This window comes from Glandiceps talaboti, chromosome 20, assembly GCF_964340395.1.
Source record: "Glandiceps talaboti chromosome 20, keGlaTala1.1, whole genome shotgun sequence".
In the NCBI taxonomy this organism is placed as follows: domain Eukaryota; kingdom Metazoa; phylum Hemichordata; class Enteropneusta; family Spengelidae; genus Glandiceps; species Glandiceps talaboti.
In genome coordinates, this window is record NC_135568.1 from 16,390,429 (window position 1) to 16,407,120 (window position 16,692).

The 16,692-nt window shown below is 39.1% G+C and overlaps 1 protein-coding gene across 2 annotated transcripts in view; it reads right to left on the reverse strand.

Annotated features, from left to right (window-relative positions):
* Positions 1–15,483, reverse strand: part of LOC144450798 (uncharacterized) — a 63,214-nt gene extending 47,731 nt beyond the window's left edge. Inside the window, exon 1 of one of the 2 annotated variants that reach the window (XM_078141523.1) lies at positions 15,011–15,483. In XM_078141523.1, coding sequence (XP_077997649.1) covers positions 15,011–15,347 — 337 coding nt within the window. In that variant the 5' untranslated portion in view covers positions 15,348–15,483. Of the gene's footprint in view, positions 1–11,516; positions 11,953–15,010 lie in introns of those variants that run through there. The other variant, XM_078141524.1, reaches the window with a different exon arrangement.
* Positions 15,484–16,692: the final 1,209 nt, after the last annotated feature.

Sequence of the window (16,692 nt, forward strand, 5' to 3'; positions counted from 1 at the left end):
TTACTAGGCCTTCATAATCAGGTGTCAGACGGGAGTTACTTGTTAAGTAGCATTAAGCATTAGCAATTGTCGAAAAAATATAAAGGGGAGGGGAGGGGGTCTAGTATGGTCGATCATACTCTATTGTTTACAAACAGGAAGAAAAACACACGGACCTGCAAAACACTGAAACAATGCTTATTTTTTTCACACATTATAATGCGTTTTACTTGAAACAGTGACGTTGGAGAAATATCCAACTTTTTATGGTTGAAATATCGCAATCCAAGTGTTTTATTAGTACGTCAAAAGGTGTATTCTTTGATCCACAATACACTTCAAATCACAACTGTGGTGAATGTATATTGTAAGATTGCTGTAATATTCTGATCGTTATCGTCGCAATACATGTCTGAAGTCAAAATCAAGTCGAAAGTGAGGGCAGTGACGAGCGGGGCTTGTAAATTGTATGCTCTGATGTCCCTTCGGACAGACAATCTAGCTATGACAAGTGTCCTTCCTGACTCCATCTCACTCTTTCAGCTATTATTAAACGTCGCACTCTCTTTGCTCATAACACACTGACTTTGTTCAACTTTTCAACTTGTGCCTTTCTCATCATAGTTCTCTTGTAACAAGGAAGTGTCACTCACAAATGATACTTCCAGGTTGAAGTCTCACTAATACATCCATGCATAATGTAAATTGTACACAACTTCACAAGATCTGTCGATCGACACTTCATCATGCGTGACTTCGCCTTCAAGGCTTTCTACACTGTCTACCGCTTTAAATTCTTCGCCGATGGCAAAAAAATGTAACAACAGCCTGAACAACATTTAAATACATCGCACTATTCCAATATTTCGTTGACAAGTTGTATTTCTTACCTGACGTACTTGTACATTCGCGCTTGGCGAAAAATCACCACAGCCTCACTTTGAACTTTAGTAAAGTGCGCCCTCTTGAGATATTATTAACTTTTTTCTTGCTATCCATCGTTCTGGGATTTGCACTCAAACGTTTTGCAACGAAATTCGAACGAAAATGTTTTTTTTTGTGTTTGTTTGTTTGTTTGTTTGTTTGTTTGTTTGTTGGTTTGTTTGTTGGTTTTTTGTTTGGTTGGTTGGTTTTTTTTAAAGAGAAAAGAAATAACGCTACAATTAATGTAGATAACCAGCTATGAGTAATTTCGGTTAGTGCCCTTGGCATCGGGGATGAACTTGGCATCGGGGATGAAATGGTACTAAAAAGTAAATTTTTCATTACCTTGTTAGCAAAAACGAAGTGATTTGTATTGGCTCAGAGATACAATGTTGGTTGTCGTCAGAGAAATTAATTGCAACTTATTGAAAACATTGACTGTCGACAAGTGTGTGACAACGCACACCGCACTGAAAACTGGCCGGTTATAAAGCCTATTGGGAACACGGAAATGAAACGCAACAAAGAGTCTTTCATTCCCCTCTCTGGTATAACTTCTGAATCAACAGGTTCTAACAGAACTCGATTTAACTTTATATAAACTCACAACTTTGCTTATTTTCCGAAGACTATAACAATATCGATATCGCTAAAATCACATATCAGTAAACAGTCAATGACGGGACAATCTATGAAGCATCCATAACTACAATTTGTTTCTGTCTGTCTGTCTGTCTGTCTGTCTGTCTGTCTGTCTGTCTGTCTGTCTGTCTGTCTGTCTGTCCCTGTGTGCGTATGTATGTATGTATGTATGTATGTATGTATGTATGTATGTATGTATGTATGTATGTATGTATGTATGTATGTATGTATGTATGTATGTATGTATGTATGTATGTATGTATGGGTTATTTGAAAGACAAACAAAAACAAACAAAATACCGACGTACAAACTGAGATTGAACGATAAGCTTGGTATTTATCGTCGATAACAGGAGAATTTATGATTCAAAACATAAATAGAATAAAGAGTTGGGAAAGAGAGATCAATCTACCAAAACGTAAAAACACGAGAAAGTACTCGTGAAAACTGATCTTATTTATGTTAGTTAGTTTGTCGTATGACAAATTCACAGTGTCTGTATCACCACTAGTCATAATTATTGTACGAGTGTCAGTCTATTCTGTTGTATTTCTCCATGGTTACCATGAAATGGCCTTATTCAAGGTCTGAATACACACACCGCTATATGACGTAGTGTGTTGTATTATTGACTTCATGAAAGGGGTAGACTATGCTATAAGTACCGCTGTCCAAGATACTTGTCTAGCCGGTATACGTGTTAACGCCTCACCGAGACAAAGACAAAACTACATGTCCTTTAAGAGAGAGTAACACCGAGAGTAACACCGAGGCATGCGGCAAGTCTGGGCTAGAACATTGTCAGACACGGCATCCGTACCACTTGAAAGTTAGCGGGTGCACTATTTACAAACATGCATTTTTACACGTATTTGTATGTACTAAAATGACTATATAAAATGATGCAGTCACCAAATACATTATATCCCGATTGAGAAAACAAGTAAATATAATTTATACAAGTTATAAACATCCAAGAAAATAAATAAATAAATGAGGATTTTAATACTAAGTTTGGGTCCAACAACGTTGTTTATCATATGTATCTTTCTTAATATCCATGGTAATACGTATTACAACGATGGATATGATTGGGGTGACGGAAAAAGACATTGAAATCGGCCTATTTACAACCCGCGTACTTATATTTCGCCAAATTCTAATCACCTAAAAATCACACTCTTTTCAAACCTGGGACTTTCACTAGGAACAAAGTTTCGTGACGGGTTTAGTTGACTTTCTCTGTTTACCGTATTATAAATTGTTATCAGTATGTTCATGTTTATCTGCTACTTAGGGTAGTTGAAAATGATAGTAAACATGCTATAGTATAGAGTCGAGCCATCAAGCCAAGGACCACGCGCCACCACGCCTGGGTGCGGACGTTTCGCGGTTGAGTCTACTGTCGAAAATATTGACATACCTGTCATTTCAAATTTCACGAGGTCATGCAGAGGTCACACAAAGGTATTCAAGGACGCGCCAGCTTATCACGTAACTGCCCCTATTCCCTAATTACATATACGCCTACAGTCTGATTTTTTTCACCTAGTACAACGTGTGACGTCATCACATAACAAACGAAAACACACCCTATATTTACCGAAATGTGTTTTATTAAACAAATTGTGTTGTGATAAATCACTCGTTAGCATACATTGTGTAAATTACTACGTTTGAATCGTTAACGCACCACGATAAATACACATTTTATAGTTACAAACGGTCAACAAAGAGACCGTCGGTGATCCGTGAAAATTGAAGTCATTGGTGATACACATATGTGCTTATTACTATTATTATAGCTGGTCCATCATGCAGAGACTATAAATCTCAGATCGATGGTTTGCCACACCAGCAACGAATGCAAATACAATGTAAAAACCTGGCGTGTACGTGAAGTTCTAAATGTGACCCCTCACCTTCACACGACGTTATGATAAGCTTCGCGACCTGGCGGGGTTTCTGACCATCCCTCTTCTCAGAGAGTTTTCCGAGTCGTAGCCTACCTGTCAACAGACTTGATGACTCGACTAACGCTATGACACAATTTCCGCTATTCCCTAACTGATATTTGGATTTTTTGATTTTCGAGATTGGTGTCAGTCTAACATTCGTTGCAAAAAAATTATCGCCTCAAGTTGTCTGGTGAGATCGAAGAACAAATCAACTGTAAACGAGTTTCTTTTTAACAATTGGGACGAGAAGGAAGCTGAGAGAAGGTGACGTAATAATTAACTAAAAATAGCGTCAATGGTGCTGTAACACAACTGTACAGTTTTTGAAAATTATTATCCATATGCTGATTCATGCTGATTCACTGACGAAGGACTTTTTGAGATATAGAGTTTTTGACGAAAATTCACATTTTTACACATAATTTGCTTATTGCTGATGGGAGCATTACATGCTTAATACTTCTTCATCTATACACCCCAAGACTATGATAAATCCCCACCCTGGTGGTTTTTGCATTTAAGTCGTTCACCCCCCCCCCCCCACACATACATACATATATGTATACACACTGACAGACATCGCACCATGACATAACCACAACTGAACATTAGTGTCCAGTTGTGCTAAAAACAATGTATTGTTAAATGCACTAAAAAATTAAAAGTAGTACTATTCCAGCAGACGGCATAATTATACGGCTCAACAATTGCAAAAATAATTATGGTGTTCCGTAATTATCCCGTGTATAAGATGGACTACTAGTGTGACAAGTAACTGAGAGCTGAGTAACATGTTCAAACTACACGGTACAGGCTAACAATACATCATAGTGATATATTGATTACATGCAGTGTACTTCCCGGAACTACAATAATAAGTTCCGGCTCAAATAAAAATAAATTAGAAAACCGGTCACTTCTATTTCCTGACGTCACGTTTCCAACTAACATAAGACCACGTGATTAAATCGGACATTGTATAACTCCTCAGAATGACTCACGAATTAGTACTAGGATTTTACGGGTATATGATCCACCATGCCATGACACACCCGGTATTGCCCAAAGTATCAGACGCTAGACATGTTCTCGTAAAATCGTTAGGCAGTATTTACATGTAAATTGCCATTGTCTTCTTCCTATGTAACATACTAGTAGTCTGGATGCCAACTGTGGTGAGTGGAAGTTTAATGGTCACGATATTGTATAGGAACTAGACTATTGTAACCATGGTTACAGCTTGTATTCATTACCAACATACATGGTAATATTTCATTTATTATCTGTTGCCTATGGCCACAAAATAAAACTGTCCAATAAATCAAACTGACAATAATCTTATTATATTCTCACAAAATAAAGTTCCCACTTTTTTATTGACTTTCGCTTTCGTGTCCGTTAATAGCGAGTAAATTTCTTAAAACACGATTGCGTGCAGCACCTTCTTCAAGTACATGCGTATGAGTCAACTGTCCATGCTGTGTTTCTACGTATACTACGCGAAGACTTTCACATCGATCATCATGTCAGTATGGTCTGCACATAATTGCTAGCTAGTAAACTGAACAAGAAAAATGTATACACTACCACCCCGTTAGCTGACAGTAAACATGCTGTGAAATGGTGGCCTGGGGCATCTGGGTCTCTATTAGACCGTGAGTCATGCCACACACACACGGACCACTACATATTATGTACTTGGTCACCACGTACACCACACCACACAATACAGGTTTACTGTGAGAGTCTATGATATGACAAATAACTTTAAAGGGACAAGAAAGTTAGCATCGATGTTATAATTCTATTCATAAGGTTGATTGTGAGTCACAGAGGTCGCAAAGATCACGTTCCATTGTGATTTTCAATACAGACATGTCGTAGTAGATGTCTTCTGACCCCTATACTAGGCATTAGAATGACTATGATATATGGTTTATTTTGTATAAATTCAATGTACATGTAATGTTATTTCCATATGTATGCCATCGTATATGTATGTATGTATGCGTGTATGTATGTATGTATGTATGTATGTATGTATGTATGTATGTATGTATGTATGTATGTATGTATGTATGTATGTGTGTGTGTGTGTATGTATGTATGTACGTACGTACGTACGTATGTGTATGTGTGTGTGTGTGTGTGTGTGTGTGTGTGTGTGTGTGTATGTGTGTCAAGACTGTATCCATTATGACAAAAAACCTGTGATTTGTTTTGCGTGGTTTTTTTTTTACGAAAACCAGGCGAATATGATAAATTGACATGTGGTGTTTGGCGACTCGCCATCTGTCTGCTGGCTGTCCAGTTTAACTGTATATGAGAGAATTTCAGGTTGCTATTGGTAGTGCGTGCTTTTTACATGTACATTTTTTGTAATTACATTTTAAGCGTCAAAACTTGAAACTCTTCTTAAACTCTCATCCGAGTCCAATTTCCAATGTGATTACAATTTATGTGAAAAACATGTGTCTGGCAGAGCTGTAGAAAAAAGTTGGTCCAGCAGAACACATGAAATATTTCACGCAATGTTAATTATGGCCGCATACTGGCCATAGCTCCGCATAGGTACAAGTCAAGCTACAACAATGGGGTAGAAAGAACCATGCATAGCTCTTTACAATACCGTTATATGATAGTTTGCAATATTCATTCTCGTAGTGGTTCGATTGTCACGGTCTGGCCCAAATGATCGTGAGAAAAAAATACCCAACTCAATGCTTTGTAGGTCAAGTGTGGAATTCAATACCCTATCACCAGAATCGATTGTTAAAAAAAACGTGTGACACGCACCCACAGCTTGGGTATGGTCTCGTGTATACGTTATTACGGTAACATGAGTAATTAATGTTTGTAAAAACCCGAGTTCACTACGCTTCAAGGGTATGTTCGATATGCTCAAAGATCTAATGTATGTAATTGGGTTGTCCGGCCCTTGATTTACTCTAACGAAATTGTGTGTTAGGGAAAACTGTACATTTGATTTTAGAAAACCTCTGGATGAAGAGGAAGTAGATTTTCAATGTCAAAACTTTCTGTGTTCCATTACAACATTCTCGCACAACAGAGCTGTTATAATTTTTCTGTGACACCCTAACCTCTTGGACGGTGCCGGTAAAAGAGGCTGTGGTTTACGATGTGTTACAAAAGTGTTACAAATCTAAAGTGGAGATAACTGCCGACATCGTATGTGTAGTCTGGTTCCAATACGAATTGGAACATCACGACCACCTCCACATGAGAAATTCGTGGTAACTCGTATTGTTGTATAGGAACTAGACTACCGAGATTGTCATTTTTTTTGTAATCGCAATGGGAAGTGTGTTGGTGTATGTAGGGATTGCCATGGTTACCGTTGCTGAATAAAGCCGCTATGATAACAATCAAACATACGTGGATATATGTCCCCATGGCTATTTAGCCGATTAGAGTGAGCAAATCCGCATCATGACTATGTTTATCTTCGGACGACAGCGATCAACTCTCAACTTCCGATTCACAGCTCACTATTTTGTAGAAATAAAACCTGTTACTTCGAGTATCACGATTATGTGTAGGGTAAACCACGGAAGTACATTCATAGTAAAACTAAGAAGGGAAATTTAAAAGACGTAAAAAAAACGTGGCTTATTGGGCTTTGCTCCTCCTCCCACCTGGTAGCCCATCTACGCCTCTAGCTCGAGAAGGGTGTCGAACATGAAGTGGTCTGTATAGTCTGTGTGGGGACGTTGTATAAATCCACCTGCGATGGTCTAGAGCAGCTCTGGTCTAGAGAGTGACCCGAGGGTATGACCGCCCGTATGTACGAATTAACTATTAAAACGAAATAAATGTCATAACATCGTATAGTAATGTGTATAACATGGTTTCCATTTCTATCGTTATTTCCATCGTTGATATTTGATAGTCTGCATCAAATATCATGACCACAGTGCACTGTTATTAGGGATACGTTTACTAATAAACTCATTATCGAGACACCACCCAGAGACAGAAATACAACACGCGACAACACTACAAGGTTATCCCACGACATTGTTCTACTTGGGGACGGAGTACGGCACTCGATCCTGGTGAAGGAAAAAGACGTTGTCAGACCGACTTACTCCGCCTGCAAGCAGGACTACTCATGACATAGCCTTGTTGTACAGACAAACCTAGTTCAAACAAATAAAACAATACAAATCTGTATATTCCCTCATTTGTCAAAAAATATCTAGTACACACTTGACATCTTCCGGATTAAATTTCGTATAAGTATGTCGACGTCCTCACTCTCCGTACTACGACTAAAGTAATCTAACTTACGTTTATCACAGCATGTATCCCACCATTCATCATCACAACTACATGATGTCGACAATGGTGAACCGTGACCGTGACATCCAGGAACGTTACACCGCTGAGTTTCACTTAGCCCATAGGGACAAGATCCCCCACAACTTGCTCCAGAAGTAACATATCGTGTTCTTGTCTGTGTTCCATCATTCCCGCACGGGGCTGAACACGCCGACCAACTCGACCAACCACTCACAACACAATTCCGAGGACTACATGCACGTCTTCGCCGACGTCTACGCCATGCATCAGAATCCGATAGTAAACACAGTACAAAAGTTAACACCAGCAGCTTTTTAACCATCATACTTCCACAAGCAGTCGAATATACCATGTATACATCTCGATAATTCTCCCGGATAATACTCCAAATGGGTAACGGTGAACACTACGGATTGACATAAACGAAAGATAGCAAACGCTGGCTCTCAGAGTATTTAACTGAGTTCTGGGTATGATCACAGACAAGTCTGTGGTATTATGATAGATTCGCACATATAAATCTTACTCCACAAGCAAGGAAGTAGTGAACTGTAATGCGCATGCGTCAGAAGTTTCGTGTCAGGAAGATAGTTCAATAAGGAAGTAGACATGTAAAATTAAAACTAATACACAAATCAGAACATGTATTGATATTTCATATACCCTTTCGCATATACTATATACATGGCAATGTCGCACACAAGCTCAATTAATTCGTTTAGAACAACCACCTTCCCTCCCCCTAAACGAACGTTCAAAAGTGAGCCAACGACACATTTACATATGATGTAAATCGTGATCAAAATTGTAGCAGTCACAACACTACCATCGATATAATGTAAAGATGACGAGGAAGGAGATTTCCAATTTCAAAACTTTGTGTTACATTACAACATTCTCGCAAAACAGAGATGTTATTTCTTCTGTGACACCCTAACCTCTTGGACATTGCCGTAAAAGAGGCTGTGGTTTACGATGTGTTACAAATGTGTTACAAATCTAATGCCATATAAAGTGGAGATAACTGCCGACATTGTACCTGTAGTTTAGTTCCAAAACGAATTAGAATATCACGACCACCTCCACATGAGATAATCGTGCTAACTCGCATCGTACAGGAACTAGACCACCGGGATTGTCATTTTGTAATCGCGATGAGAAGTGTGTTGGTGTATATATGTCAGGATTGCCATGGTTACCGTTGCTGAATAAAGCTGCTATAGTAATCAAACGTACGTGGATATATATCTCCATGGCTAATAGTCGACAGCCATCAACTCTCAACTTCCGATTCACAGCTCACGATTCGTAGAAATAAAACACGTTATCTCGAGTATCACGATATTGATGTGTAGAGTAAAACCACGGAAGTACTTCCATGGTAAAACTAAGAAGGGAAATTTAAAACATATAAAGAACATTAGCTTATTGGCATTTTCTCCTCCTCCACCTGGTAGCCCATCTACGCCTCTAGCTCGAGAGGGGTGTCGAACATAAAGTGTGTGTGGGGACATTGTATAAATCCACCTGCGGAGGTCTAGAGAGTGGTCTGAGGGTATGAACGGCTGTTTGTACGAATGAAATGTTAAATAAAACGCAAGAAATGTCATAACATCGTATAGTAATAATGTGTATTTTATGGTTTCAATTTCTATCGATATTTCTTTCGTTGATATTTAATAGTCTGTATCAAATATCATGACCACAGTTCACCCGAGTGTTATTAGGGATATACGTTTACTAATACACTCAGTATCGAGGAACAATCGAGAAACAACGATACAACACGCGACAACACTACAAGGTTATCCCACGACATTGTTCTGCTTGGGGACATAGTACGGCACTAAATCCTGGTGAAGGAAAAAGACGTTGTCAGACCGACTTAGGGGTAGACCATTCGATATCCTGGGGAGGGCTTGGAAGATTGGTGGAGAGTCATTATTTTTTTCCTACCTGCTTGCCTGAGAATTATTTTTTTTTCTCCTTCGCCTATGCTGGCAACTTTTTTTTCTTTGCTTCTTTGAGATATCCGGATTTTTTTTACGTCTATGTTGAACACCTACATTTGTTGCCACAATTTTCTGTTTGGTTTTCGCACACGGTAATAGAGAGAGTAAAAAGATGCTGTTCTATCACACAGATTATATCTAGAAAACTACATATTTCATACATGTTTGATTTTCAATTAAATAAACATCGTTGACAGTTGTTATGCCATGGTATGGTGACACACTGAAAATACAAATCGGAAACTTGATTGGCGAGCTCAAACATTCAGATAGACCGGTCAGTTTCTCCAGCTTGGGGATGGGGGGGGGGGGGGTGTCAGTGTTTTTTTCCATTGGGCCGACAAAAAGTCACTGAGCCCCCTGAATAAAGTTTCATAGCATCTGACAGTAAGCTGTAGAGGGAAGAGCTTTGAGACTGGGATATGTCCACCTCTTGTGTGAGTGTGTGCCACGGTGTGTGTGTGTGGGGGGGGGGGGTCCTAGGGGGTCTCCCCTAGAAGCTTTTCAAGTTTTTTCCCACCAATTTTGGTGAATCTTATTGTTGGTTTAACGAATGAGTGGCCTCTGGGGTGATGATGATATATATTGCCAAGCATCGAAAAGCTAAAGTAAATATAACTTTTTAAATATTAAGTTTTCCATGTTATAAAAGTGGACCTGTAACATTGGTATAGGGGCATTGATATTACATGTATAGTAAAGTTACTGATGTGTTAGAGCACTTTAGGAGGTCATATCTAGTGTACAATAGAAACTTGAATTTGAGTTGTGGTGTCGATACATGTAGTGTCTGAAATAGGAAGTATATTCATCCCTTTTGACAAATTCATACTGAAGAGACTAGAACAATTTAGATTAAGTTCTTTTATAAACTATCCAATAGTATGAAGTTTACCATTACAAAACTTTCAAGTTCACTTTTGCCCCAAAGTGTAAGACAAGTGAAGCACTGATTGTGAAACAGCCAAACACTTACATGGCATGTTATGTAACTAGTGTGGTAGCTATGTAATACATGTATTATACGTATAATTTTTATGTATAGTTATGTTTGAACCCTTACATGAAGTAATATTTAAACCATTTAAGAAAGAAACAGAGACAAGAACAAATATATATATGTACCACAGGCTAACGAAACCGACTGGTCCCTGACATGTGTTTGAAACTGTTTGTCATGATTTGACAAGTGTCCTGGTTGTAGATGTACGAGCAAGTTGAACAGTATACTCGAACCTGTGCATCATTTCCCTGCCAAGACATTTTTTTTGTAGCAGCAGTGGTCCATCTTTTTTTTCCATCACCCACTCATATCCGGAATTTTTTTTCAAGCAAATCCATTTGCCATCTTTCCCCCCCCCCCCCGAAATCTTCCAAGCCCCCCCCCCAGGATATCAAATGGTCCACCCCTTACTCCGCCTGCAAGCAGGACTACTCATGACATTGCCTTGTTGTACAGACAGACCGTTCTGATTCAACAGATACCGTAATTTAAGATTCATATTTACTTGTCAGTTTGTATGCAAGCTAACCCAGGTCAAACAAATAATACAATACAAATATGTATATTCTCTCATTTGTCAAATACTCTAGTACACACTTGACATCTTCTAGATTAAATTTCGTGTATGTCGACGTCCTTACTCTCCATGCTATGACTAAAGTAACCTAACTTACGCTTATCACAGCATGTATCCCACCATTCATCAACACAACTACACGATGTCGACAATGGTGAGCCGTGACCGTGACATCCTGGAACGTTACACGACTGGCTTTCACTTAGCCCATAGGGACAAGATCCCCCACAACTTGCTCCAGAAGTAACATATCGTGTTCTTGTCTGTGTTCCAGCATTCCCACACGGGGCTGTACACGCCGACCAACCCGACCAGCCACTCACAGCACAATTCCGAGGACTACACGAACGTCTTCGCCGACGCAATGTATGAGAATCCGATAGTAAACACAGTACAAAAGTTAACACCAACAATGTTTTATACGTCATACTTCATCCAAAAAGGAGTCGAATATACATCTAGATAATTCTCCCGGATAATACTCCAAATGGGTAACGGTGAACACTACGGATTGTCATAAACGAAAGACAGCAAACGCTGGCTCTCAGAGTATTTGACTGAGTTCTGGGTACGGTCACAGACAAGTACTTGTCTGTGGTATTATATGATACATGTAGATTCGCACGTATAAATCTTACTCCACAAGTAAGGAAGTAGTTAACTGTAATGCGCATGCGTCAGAAGTTGCTTGTCAGGGTAGATAGTTGTATGGTTCAATACGCGGAAGTACACATGTAAAATTAAAACTAATACACAAATCAGAACATGTATTGATATTTCATATTCCCTTTTTGCATATACTATATACATGGCATGTACCCGTTTATACGTTATATTTATATCACATTGTGTTAAGTAACTAATATATCCACTCCCTGTACTCGTACCACGTAAGAATAAACGTAACACGAAACAGCGCCAAATTTGTATTTTATCCACACACTTTGAATTAAGAATACTAAGTTTTGTTTGTCTGTTCTGAACAAAAATGATAGATATTTGGTACGACAAAGGTCTTGAGTGTCATGCCTCAAGCACTGAATAATTTTCAGATGTTTACGACAAGAACTTCAAGGTCAATTTAACAACGTTAACGTGTACTAAGGGAAGGTCGCACAATGTCGCACGAGCTCCATTAATTCGTTTAGAACAACCCCCCCCCCCCCTTAAACGAACGTACACAAGTGCGCATGCGCCAACATACATTTACATAAGTTTTACATATGATGTAAATCGTGATGAAAATTGTAACCGTCACAAAACTACCATCGATATAATGTAAAGATGAAGAGGAAGGAGATTTTCAAAACTTTCTGTCTTACAACATTCTCGCAAAACCGTCAGACATCTTACATGTATTTCTTCTATGGCACCCTAACCCCTTGGTGCCGTAAAAGAGGCTGTGGTTTACGATGTGTTACAAAAGTGTTACAAATCTAAAGTGGAGATAACTGCTGACATCGTACGTGTAGTCTAGTTCCAATACGAATTAGAATATCACGACCACCTCCACATGAGATAATCGTGGTAACTCGTATCGTATAGGAACTAAACTACCGGGATTGTCATTTTGTAATCGCGATGGGAAGTGTGTTAGTGTATATAGGGATTGCCATGGTTACCGTTGCTGAATAAAGCCGATATAGTAATCAAAAGTACGTGTATATATATCCACATGGCTACTAGCCGATTAGAGCACAGGGGACCCAGGAACCGTGTGACAAACAAAACAAAACAAAACAAACAAACAAACAAACAAACAAACAAACAAACAAACAAACAAACAAACAAACAAACAAATAAATAAACCATCAAATAAATGACAAATGAACAAGCAAACGAACAACAAGTATAGGGACAAATAAAATAATTAAATAAACCAGCAAATAAACAGATACTCATGGGGGTATACTCGATATGTTTTTTTTCTATACCCCTCACTATAATTTTTTTATTTATTTGTTTGTTTGTTTGTTTGTTTGGTTGGTTTGTCACACGGTTCCTGGGTCCCCTGTGATTAGAGTGAGAAAATCCGAGTCATGAATATGTTTATCATCGGACGACAGAGATCAACTCTCAACTTCCGATTCACAGCCCACGATTCGTAGAAATAAAACCCGCTATCTCTAGTATCACGATATTGATATGTAGAGTAAAACCACGGAAGTACTTTCATGGTAAAAATAAGAAGGGAAATTGAAAACACGTAAAGAACATTCGCTTATTGGCCTTTCATCCTCCTCCTGGTAGCCCATCTAAGCCCTCTGGCTCGAGAGTAGTCCTGCTTGCATGCGGAGTAATCCGGGACTCGATTCTGACAATTGTCCCTCCTACCTCCGTCATGCAAAGAGCCAGCCGTGAAATACGGACTTACAAAACTAAGGAATAAAATCGCTCAGTGGTCAAATATTAGCAATAAATCTATGATTTAGTCGGTTTACCTCATTTTGACTGCAAAAGTCCTATAGCGGATGACCAAAACTATCAAAATCGGAACTTTTTCAAGTTCTACCGTAGATTTAATCACAATTATTCATCTCACTCAAGGATATCAAATATCGCGGTGTTAACGAGGGTTATTTGAATGTTGCAATTCGAACTTGAAAAGGTCCGATTTCGACGCTTTTTTGTGATCTGAGCAGGGAATACTACCGTCAGGGGAATGGAAATGGCGTAGATATTCGATCGATTGCTAATATTTGATCATTGGGTAGGCAATTCTCTTGCAATTGGCACACATACATTTTGCTTGTGGAGTCGTAATAGGCCGACTCTATTGCTCTTTGCATGACAGTGTTTAGAGTCAAGTCAGTAATATAGACTCGTGCACCGTCATGTAAGCAGGACTAGCTCGAGAGGGGTGTCGAACATGAAGTGGTATGTATACTCTTTGTGGGGACGTTGTATAAATCCACCTGCGATATGGTCTAGAGTAGCTCTGGTCTAGAGAGTGACCCAAGGGTATGACTGGCTGTATATACGAATTCACAATTAAAACGAAAAAAACATCATAACATCGACTTGTATAAGTTGTAATGTGTATAACATGGTTTCAATTTCTGGCGTTATTTCCTTCGGCTGATATTTAATAGTCTGCATCAAATACAAATTCTGTCATGACCACAGTTCACTATTAAAAGTGTTATTGGGGATACGTTTAGTACAGGCTGTAAATACACTCGTTATCGAGGAACAATCGGAGAAACAACAATACAACACGCGACAACACTACAAGGTTATCCCACGACATTGTTCTGCTTGGGGACGGAGAACGGCACTCGATCCTGGAGAAGGAAAAAAGACATTGTCAGAATCGAGTCCCGACTTACTCCGCCTGCAAGCAGGACTACTCATGACATAGCCTTGTTGTACATACAAACCGTTCTGATTCAACAGATACCGTAATTTAAGATTCATATTTACTTGTCAGTTTGTATGCAAGGTAACCCAGGTCAAACAAATAATACAATACAAATATGTATATTCCCTCATTTGTCAAATACTCTAGTACACACTTGACATCTTCTAGATTAAATTCCGTATCAAGTATGTCCTTACTCTCCATGCTACGACTAAAGTAATCTAACTTACGTTTATCACAGCATGTATCCCACCATTCATCAACACAACTACACGATGTCGACAATGGTGAGCCGTGACCGTGACATCCAGGAACGTTACACGACTGGCTTTCACTTAGCCCATAGGGACAAGATCCACCACAACTTGCTCCAGAAGTAACATATCGTGTTCTTGTCTGTGTTCCATCATTCCCACACGGGGCTGAACACGCCGACCAACTCGACCAACCACTCACAACACAATTCCGAGGACTACATGCACGTCTTCGCCGACGTCTACGCCATGCACCAGAATCCGATAGTAAACACAGTACAAAAGTTAACACCAGCAGTTTTTTAACCATCATACTTCCACAAGCAGTCGAATATACATCTAGATAATTCTCCCGGATAATACTCCAAATGGGTAACGGTGAACACTACGGATTGACGTGAACGGAAGACAGCGCTCTCAGAGTATTTGAGAGAGTACTGTGTATGATAGAATTACCACACGTATTTAAATGTTACTCCACAAGCAAGGAAGTACTGAACTGTAATGAGCATGCGTCAGGAGTTGTGCGTCAGGTAGTTCAATAAGGAAGTAGACATGTAAATTAAAACTAATACACAAATCAGAATATGTATTGATATTTCATAATCCCCTTTTTGCATATACTATATACATGGCATGTACCCGTTTAGACGTTGTGTTTATATCACAATCTGTTATGTAACTAGTATATCCACTCCCTGTACTCGTACCACGTAAGAATAAACGTAACACAAAACAGCGCCAAATTTGTATTTTATCCGCACACTTTGAAAGTTTTGTGTGTCTGTTCTGAACAAAAATGATAGATATTTGGTACGACAAAGGTCTTGAGTGTCATGCCTCAAGCACTGAATAATATTCAGTTGTTTACCTCTGTTGTTTACGACGGGAACTTCAAGGTCATTTAGCAACGTATACACTAAGGGAAGGTCGCACAATGTCACACAAGCTCAATTAATTTCGTTTAGAACACACACACACACACACACACACACACACATACCCCTCACCCACTAACTGAACGAAGTTCGTTTACTTAGCGTGTGTAACATTGTGCGAGCGTCCCTGTAATCATAGACAGTACTACTGTCTATGCTGTAATATAGCGAATACAGGTCACAGGCATGCATCATTGAAATAAATATTATTATATTTAGTATCAAATGGAATTCCATCGGACAATGGCAAGGCTTTAGTTTGTATGTATACACAAAGAAGTACTAAGAATGCAATACGTTTCCCCTGAACTCTATGAATAGTCGCATTCCTATTGGATTACATGGTAAATAACCCTTTGTATTGAATTGGAGCGTGGAGTAGAAGTCAGACCTAACAATACACATGTATTCTAGGGCAACAGTTACGTTTACTGCACCGACCACTATACAGCTAGTCCATCCGTACAGCCTCAAGTCACCCGAATCAGCCGATCCCAATGATCTCTTTATCATGTTTATAAATGATGAGATGGTGCACGTGTTCATTACCATTATACAGAGCCCTTGTTATTATGGTATTAAACTTTGACCACAGGAGTTATGTGACAATTAATCAACGCAGAGACGAGGTAGAGTATATGTCACCCTGTGATTGTAGAGTATGACGTGATTTAGAGAGTGTCGCGAAGGTCTTAACCCCAGAGATTTGGCTATCTAGCT